This window comes from Papio anubis, chromosome 7 (genome assembly GCF_008728515.1).
Source record: "Papio anubis isolate 15944 chromosome 7, Panubis1.0, whole genome shotgun sequence".
Taxonomy (NCBI): Eukaryota; Metazoa; Chordata; class Mammalia; order Primates; family Cercopithecidae; genus Papio; species Papio anubis.
Window position 1 is genome coordinate 138636631 of NC_044982.1, and position 8922 is coordinate 138645552.

An 8922-nucleotide genomic window follows, 5' to 3' on the forward strand; every position below is an offset into this window, starting at 1 on the left:
AACATTCTCCAACAATAAAGAGTACAGCTGGCCTTTAGCTGTGGAGGACATGCCAAGATGGCGTGCATGCATCGGTGATAGGAATTTCTGTACAGGAGAAAACATTTCCTGAAAGAGCATCATGGGATCTCTCAGAATACCATTCCTTATGTAGAAAGGGAACTTTTCAGAAATAGGAAGTACAAACATGGGCTGACAAAGAGAGTCTTTATTAGGTGAGGATACCTACCCCAGAGCCTGGGTTTTTTTGTTTTTTTTTTTTTTTGAGGAATAAAATTAATTCCAGTCAATAAGTGTACAGCAAATTATTACGTATGCAGTACTTTGCCTAATAAGAGTGTTGGCAGTTTGGGGCAGTGGAAGCCGTGTAGCTCTGTTTAACCTCCCTTGGTTCCCTCTGACAGATATCCGCCTGGAAACCTGCTTCCTGAGGTATGAGGACGAGGAGTGCACCCTGCCTATTGCTGGCCGCCACCGCATGGATGCCTGCTGCTGCTCCGTTGGGGCAGCCTGGGGTACTGAGGAATGCGAGGAGTGTCCCATGAGAAATACTCCTGAGTACGAGGAGCTGTGTCCCAGAGGACCCGGATTTGCCACAAAAGAAATTACAAATGGAAAGCCTTTCTTCAAAGGTACAGTGTTATGTTTTCCATGGCCAATTACCTTCCTTTTTAGACCAACAGGATGCATTTTCATGATCTCAGCACTCTATGTGATCATCCCAGCATGCACTTTTTGCTTTCTGAATTATGTAATTATTTTTGTTTAGAAAAGTATGACCTTTTTTTTTAACTGTTTGGTCCAGGAAGTCCTGGGGGTTAAAATTGTTCTGTATGGAGAGGTAGTTTCTACATGGCCCTCTTAAATGTCGGTTATGTAAATTCAAAGGAACTTTTAATTTGCTTCCAAAGGCTGTGGTAATTCATTGCTGAAGAAGGACTTGGTGTTCTGGAGATTTAATCTCCCAGTTCTGTCTCACATGTAGAAATGAACTTGCGTATTTCTTAAGTGTTTGGTCTTGTTTTGGAAAAAGGGCCCTGTAGTAGGAAACTCAGGTCACATGTTACATGTATGCAGAGTCTTCTAGTCTACAAGAAACTCTTTAAATTATATTAATGAGATCTTGAGCTGGACACAGTGGTTCATGCCTATAATCCCAGCACTTTGGGAGGCCAAGGTGGGCAGATTACTTGAGTCCAGGAGTTCAAGACCAGCCTGGGCAATATGGTGAAACCCCATGTCTACAAAAAAAAAAAAAAAAAAAAAAAAAGCTAGGCATGGTGGTGCACACCTGTAATCCCTGCTACTGAGGTGGCTGAGGCACAAGAATTGCTTGAATCCAGGAGGTAGTGGTGCAGTGAACCAAGTACACCACTGCACTCCAGCCTGGATGACAGAGCAGATCCTGTCTGAAAAAAAGAAAGAGAGAGAGAAAGAGAGAGAGAGAGAAAAGAAAGAAAGAAAGAAGACTTAAGATAACATTGAGAAAATATTTCTGAATTGTACAAATTATTGGCAAATAATTTAAATTATAAATTATATCTTTGAAATTTTTTTTTGGCATATCCAAAAAAGCACCAAACAGTATTAAGTGAATATGTCATTCTGCTACACAGTCAATTGATAGCTGTAGGATAATATATTCTAATAATGTTCTATGTGCTTTAAATATAGATACTAGTGGTTTAGAACATGTTATCTATTCATTCAGCAAGTAGTGGTTAAATATTCACTATGTATCAGGCAGTGTGCTGGGCCCTAGAAGTCTGAATAGACACATTCTTTGCTGCTTTAACAATGCTTTATAAAATGTAGAAATTTAAAAGGCTAGAAATGTTTACAAAGTCATATATCTCATGGATCATCACACATTCTTTGAAATGTGTATTGCCAAGACCTTAAATTAAGAACTTCCAACCTTCAGGATTTAAAATGGTGGGCACTGAGACCTCCTGACTGGTTGCTCATCAACTTATTTTGCCCCACATGTTCTTATTCTTGAAGATATCAATGAGTGCAAGATGATTCCCAGCCTCTGCACCCACGGCAAGTGCAGAAACACCATCGGCAGCTTTAAGTGCAGGTGTGACAGCGGCTTTGCTCTGGATTCGGAAGAAAGGAACTGCACAGGTCAGTGAATGAGCCTCAAGGGCCAGGAGGGGGGACGTCCTTTAACACTCTTTATCTTTAACATATTGCCGCAAGAAGTAAGGCTGTCCTGGGACTCATTTGCTGCCACTTGCTGTTTTCGTGCAGACATTGACGAATGCCGCATATCTCCTGACCTCTGTGGCAGAGGCCAGTGTGTGAACACCCCTGGGGACTTTGAATGCAAGTGTGACGAAGGCTATGAAAGTGGATTCATGATGATGAAGAACTGCATGGGTAAGTTTGGAATCATTTGATCAACACAGAAAGAGAAGGATTCCATGAAGCTTTGATGGCTCATAGCCTATGTCCCAGGTTCTTCCTGCTGCCCCAGTGCACTGGGCTCCATACCAGTGAGTTAGGAATCAGTCTGCAACAGAGGGAGACTGAGATAGAAAGAATGAGGGAATTCATGCTGTGGGTTTGTGGATGATGGTGGAGACCAGTTGTGGCTCCTTGAGAAGTGAGTTTAACACCTAGAATGGATACTCAGGGGGAAGAGAGGACAATTGAAACAGAAGCTGTAGTAGAGGTCCCTTTACAGGATGTCTGTCCAACACTTCTAGAATAGGCAATTGATAAGCTCGTTGCTTTAGGTCTGGTTTCCTAGAAACAAAGTTTGAAATGGAGATTCTTGCAAACGTGTTATTTCTTTCTGTGAGCAAGTTCTCTCAGAAGGTGCTTATCAGGAAGTGAGGAAAGCAGGGTAATGCAGGAGGAGAAAATAAACCAAGAGTTTGGCTGCATTTTGGCTTTAGTCTGATCCTGCAGGAAGCTCTGGTGCATGAATAGCACCAGAGAGTTGTCCCACCTTGAGACAAGGAGGTCAAGATGGACACCCAGCAACGGGCAGGGGAGGGGGTGCTCTGGTCTGGTAGAGGAGATGAGGCCTCCACCTTTCACGTGGTCATTTCCATTTCACAGATATCGATGAGTGTCAGAGAGATCCTCTCCTGTGCCGAGGTGGTGTTTGCCATAACACAGAGGGAAGTTACCGCTGTGAATGCCCGCCTGGCCATCAGCTGTCCCCCAACATCTCTGCGTGTATCGGTAAGGAGGGAGACTTTCACACCATTGACTTGAGGTCAGTTGTTTGAACGACATCGCTGCCGGAGTCGGAAGCTTATGTTTGGGTGTTTGTTCTTCTTATTTTCCCAACAGACATCAATGAGTGTGAGCTGAGTGCGCACCTGTGCCCCAATGGCCGCTGCGTGAACCTCATAGGGAAGTATCAGTGTACCTGCAACCCTGGCTACCATTCAACTCCCGATAGGCTATTTTGTGTTGGTAAGTTCTATATTTTATTTTATTTTATTTCATCTCTTCCTAAAACACTCAGTGTACTCTGAGTTTTGTTTTCATCACTACTTTTACTTATCTTTCTTGTTTCCCTGCAATATTCTTTTTATAGTGGCTCACGATCTTTGGATCTCATCTCCATTGTCTGTTTAAAGAGTCAGTTAAATGAAGGACATACGATGTTTTAGCTCTAATAAGCATAATTTGACCCATGCCGTTTGGATGGGGAACAGTGGTAGCATGTGCTTTGTCTACGCACACGCATACCAATGCACATTAACAAATGGTAACTGACCACCTGAAATAAACTAAACACGGTGAGTGCTGTGGAAAAGACAAAAAAGCTGAGGTGAAATCTCTGCCCTTAGGCGGTTTAGATCGGCTAAAAGATTTCAAAAAATAGCTATTGGAAAGAAGACCATGGAATGTTCATATCTTACACTGCAGTTGAGGCTATGCCTGGCACTCCTTAAAGATGGGTTTTTGTGGGACAAGAATTTTGCTTTGTGGTCAGCCCTCTGTAGGTTTAGTCGTGCTGTGAAGAGTGGCACAGACAGTCCTGTGGCTTTATTGTGCCCCGAGTCAAAGTGAAACTTTGTAGAAACTGCCAGTTTTTGCCTGGTTTGGGGTGTACACCATGTGGAACTGCCAAGTCTCACATGGTTTCCACCCAAAACCATAAATCAGCCCAAATTTTTCTGAAACATGGCCCAGGACAACTCAGAACTTCAACTCAGGTTATTGAAAAAGATTGGAACCTCAGCCAATCAAACTGAATTTCAAGTTTATAAGTGAATCTGTGACTAAGAGAATTTCATCCACGTGCCTATTATCATAACTGAGATGTGTTCTCCTAGCACCCAATACTTCTCCTGCATTGCAAATGGCACATCATGCATGGTGCAATTAATTGTTCATCTGTCTCCTGGCCGCAGTGTAATCATTTTGAAGGCATGGATTGTGTCTGTCCCATTCATTATTAGATTCTCATCTCTAAGGCATGGATTGTGTCTGTCCCATTCATTATTAGATTCTCATCTCTAGCACATAGTAGGTATGTCATTAATGTTTGTTGAAGGAATCAAACAGTGACTGCCAGTTGCCTTAAAAAGTGCTTTTCCCCCTTTTTTTGACCTATGCCTGGAAACTTTAAAAATGTGCCATGCCCATAAACACAGAGGGAGGTGTGTTAACCCATTTTTGTGATACTAGAACAGAATACCTGAAACTGGGTAATTTATAATGAACAGAAATTATTAGTTCACAGTTCTGGAGGGTGGGAAATCCAATATCAAGATGCCAGGATTCTGCATGGTGCTTCTTCCTACATTATCCCATGGCAGAGAGCATGAGGGTGAAAGAGAGCAAGAGGGGGCTGAACTTGCTCTTTTATTACAGCACTGATCCCACCATGAGGGTAGAGCCCTCATAGGATGATTGCCTCTTTTAAAGGTCCTGCCTCTTCAATAGTGTTACAATGGCAATTAAATTTCAACGTGAGTATTGGAGGGGACAGACATCCAAACCATACCAGAAGGTGATTTTATTTTCCTTTCTCTTAGACATTGATGAATGCAGCATAATGAATGGTGGTTGTGAAACCTTCTGCACAAACTCTGAAGGCAGCTATGAATGTAGCTGTCAGCCGGGATTTGCACTAATGCCTGACCAGAGATCATGCACCGGTGAGTAGGTTCTAGCCTCAAGTTGAATCTGTCAGTAGGTTCCTAAGTAAAGTAGTTTAGGGCCCAGGCTTTGGAGTCAAGCAGGCTTGAGTTCAAACCCTTGTTTGTCATATATTTTAACTGTATCCTTGATCAAGATACCTAGTATTAGAATCCTCATCTATAAAACGGAGTTCAAATTGCCTGCATAAAATAGTATTTACAGAGCTTACCATAGTACCTGGCACATAATAAGTGGAATATAAAATACATTTTCCTTCATTGACCAGACTTTTGATGTTTTGGCCTAATTCAGTGCAACTCCAGGTTTATTCCTTGAACCATCAGCAACAGCATCACCTGAGAACTTGTTAAAAAATGTAAAATCTCAGGCCCCATTCCAGATCTACTGTATCACAAACTACTGGGGTAGATCTCAGTAATTTGTGTTTCGCAAGCTCTCCAAATGATTTGGATGCATGCTAAAGTTTGAGAACCAGTGGTCTAATTTACACTTCCTTTTGTATCACCCTGGCTGCGAGAGCTATGAGCCAGGTAGAGGTGAGAAACAAAGTGGGTAATAACATAGGCTTTGATTTTGGCTTGGCTTAAGAAGAGAATTTGGATTTAGGAGCCAAAATTATTTTACTGACCTAGAAAAATGTCCCTTAAAAATCTAGATATAAATTTGGCTATAAAAGTTGTTGAAAATAAGGCCAGGCACAGTGGCTCACATCTGTAATCCCAGTACTTTGGGAGGCTGAGGCAGGCAGATCACCTGAGGTTGGGAGTTCAAGACCAGCCTGACCAACATGGTGAAACCCCATTTCTACTAAAAATGCAAAACTAGTTGGATGTGGTGGCACATGCCTGTAATCCCAGCCACTCGGGAGGCTGAGGCAGGAGAATCACTTGAACCCGGGAGGCGGAGGTTGCAGTGAGCCAAGATCACGCCATTGCACTCCAGCCTGGTAACAGAGTGAGACTCCATCTCAAAAAAAAAAAAAAAAAATTGTTGAAAGAAAATATTATTACTAAGAGCATCTAAGTAGGTATGGTTATTTCAAGTGTTTCTTACCTTAAAATATTGCTAAAACACTTGATAGACTTCAGGCATTTATAATTTGACAATAAGGAAAATAAGATTTATAATGATTTTTGAATGGTAAATTAAATGAGATACAGATTTTAAATAAAAGCCTTTTAAGCAGGTGTGGACTTTGCCCTTGAACAGTATATTATAAATATTGAAAATTATTTTTTCCTTTTTTTACCAAGGATAGCCCAATGGACTAGTTTATGCAAAGCTTCATTTGGATTTGAGTGTTAATAGTCTTATGCTAGTAGGCTAAGTTTATTTGGCTTGGGTCAGTTAATGTTTTCTCCATGAATAATGGAACCAATATCAACAACCTGTGGTTGTTGGTTTCATTCTTTGCAGACATCGATGAGTGTGAAGATAATCCCAATATCTGTGATGGTGGTCAGTGCACAAATATCCCTGGAGAGTACAGGTGCTTGTGTTATGATGGATTCATGGCATCTGAAGACATGAAGACTTGTGTCGGTAAGCAAAAAAAACAGAATGTTTCATGTTGTCTTGTTAGTTATAAGCACTGTTAAATTACATAGAGTTAGTTTGGGTCATTGATAGAAAGATTCCATAGGAAAAGTAAGGCTATTTAGGGGCACAATACTCATATTTTAACCAGCATTCCAAAGAGAGCTTTCTTGTGACTATTAAATGGTACTCTTGTCAGCTATGTTATGTGGACTGACTGACCATTCGTCAGCTGCAGATGGACATTTTTTTATGCCTATCGGTTACTTTTGTCCACTTAACCCTCATTCTGTTGTGACTAGAGTGTAGGCTTTTTAAATGCTTGACTAAAGGCAAACAAAATTGACCTCTGACAAGAATGCAGTAAACTTTAGAACTGATCTATTTGTTTTGTGTAGTTTCTATTGTTCTGCCTTCAAATTTGATAAACTTTTTTTCTATGATATCTAATCTGACTTTCCTCACGTACAGTGTATTTTTCATCTCAGATGTTGTAGTTTTCACCTCTAAAAGTTCGACTTGGGTATTTTTTCATATCTTCTGGGTCTCTGCATAATAAGTTCAATAATTCCTCTAGCTGTTTGAACACACAGAATGCAGTTATAATAACTTTTAGTGTATTTGTCTCCTAATTCTATCATCTGCATTAGTTCTGGGTCATTTGAATAAATTGAATTTCTTCCTTATTTTAGGTTATATTTTCCTGCTTCCTTGAGTGACTGGTAATTTTTGATTGGATGCCAGATATTGTAAATTTTGTCTTGCTGAGTGCTAGATATTTTTGTATTCCTAGAAATATTTTTGGACTTTGTTCTGAGGTATAAATTACTTGGAAACACATAGATCCCTTTCAAAGTCTTGCTTTTAAGCTTTTAAGCTATGTTAGTCTAGGGGGTAATTTTGCTCTGTTAGTGAAGTAAGACCCTTCTGGATATTCTACCCGATTCCCTGTGAATTATGAGGTTTTCCAGTCTCACTAGTGGGAACAGGCACAATTCCAGACCCCCTGTGAACTTTGAGGATTCTTCCCTCTCATTTTCTTGGGTAGTGCTTTCCCCAGCCTTGAGTAATTTGGTTCTTTACATGAATGTGCTGGTCACTACTCATCTGAATGCTTGAGGAAGACTCTTGGCAGGTCTCTGGCATTGCTTTCTTCTGTGTAGCTCTCTCTCCTGTCCTTTACTCTGCCCTATGAACCCTAACTACCTCAGCCTTCCAGATACCCAGATTCATCTCCTCAACTCAGGGACACTGCCTGGTTCCATCTGGTACCCCCGCCTTATGCCATGGAGTTAAAACTCCCCTCTTCAGTAATCTGGGGCAATTGTAGAATTCACCTCGTTTGTTTTCTTTCTCTCAGGGATCACTGTCCTTTGTGGCCTAATGTCCAATGTCTAGAAAACCATTTTTAAAAGTATCTGTTGTCCACTTTTTGGTTGTTTCATTTGAGAATGCAATTTTAATCCCTGTTATTCTATCTTGGCCAGAAGCAAGACTCTAGTATTGATTATATTTAAATTTTTATCACATTTATCTTCTGAAAGCCTTTGCTGAAAATTTTGGAAGTCCTAGAAATTAAAATGAATATCATAAAAAATAAATAATTTTTAATTTGGAAAAGAAGTGAAATCCGTAACTGCTTACACTAAGGCAACCAGTTCATCTATCCTTTCTTTCGAAATATGAAAACTAAATTATTAGCATCATGCAGACTGAATTAAACTTTTCATCCTGCAACAAAGTATGCTGTTCTAAAAAGTTTTCTAGACTGTCACATAAACGAGCTCTAAACTCAGCACAGAGTCCATCCGTTTGTTTGATTACCTGGCCGGCTGCTTATGGGCCAGATGAAAGCCAGTGTGAATGATGAGCTTACAATGTAAAGAATGAAGCACAAATGTAAATTGGCCTCTAAAATTTAACAGTGTTTTTCTGAGTGAGAGCATTTTACCTTTTCTAATTTATTTGTCATAGTTATTTTATCTCGGGGGGAAAGTACGCAATGATATCAAATAGCTACATGTATTAATAATATCTATGTTTTACAGATGTCAATGAGTGTGACCTGAATCCAAATATCTGCCTAAGTGGAACCTGTGAAAACACGAAAGGCTCATTTATCTGCCACTGTGATATGGGCTATTCTGGCAAAAAAGGAAAAACTGGCTGTACAGGTGTGTTTGTTCAAGTAGAACAATAAAATATTAAGTAGTTAAGAGATTGGTGTCGTAATTATAGATTGATACATGT

At 40.3% G+C, this 8922-nt stretch overlaps 1 protein-coding gene across 1 annotated transcript in view; it reads left to right on the plus strand.

Annotated features, from left to right (window-relative positions):
- FBN1 (fibrillin 1) overlaps window positions 1-8922 on the plus strand; it is a 237952-nt gene that overhangs the window by 156241 nt on the left and 72789 nt on the right. Inside the window, exons 25-32 of the mRNA XM_003900901.5 lie at window positions 405-632; window positions 2005-2130; window positions 2257-2385; window positions 3073-3198; window positions 3310-3435; window positions 5010-5132; window positions 6553-6678; window positions 8721-8846. Coding sequence (XP_003900950.1) covers window positions 405-632; window positions 2005-2130; window positions 2257-2385; window positions 3073-3198; window positions 3310-3435; window positions 5010-5132; window positions 6553-6678; window positions 8721-8846 — 1110 coding nt within the window. The remainder of the gene's footprint in view (window positions 1-404; window positions 633-2004; window positions 2131-2256; window positions 2386-3072; window positions 3199-3309; window positions 3436-5009; window positions 5133-6552; window positions 6679-8720; window positions 8847-8922) is intronic.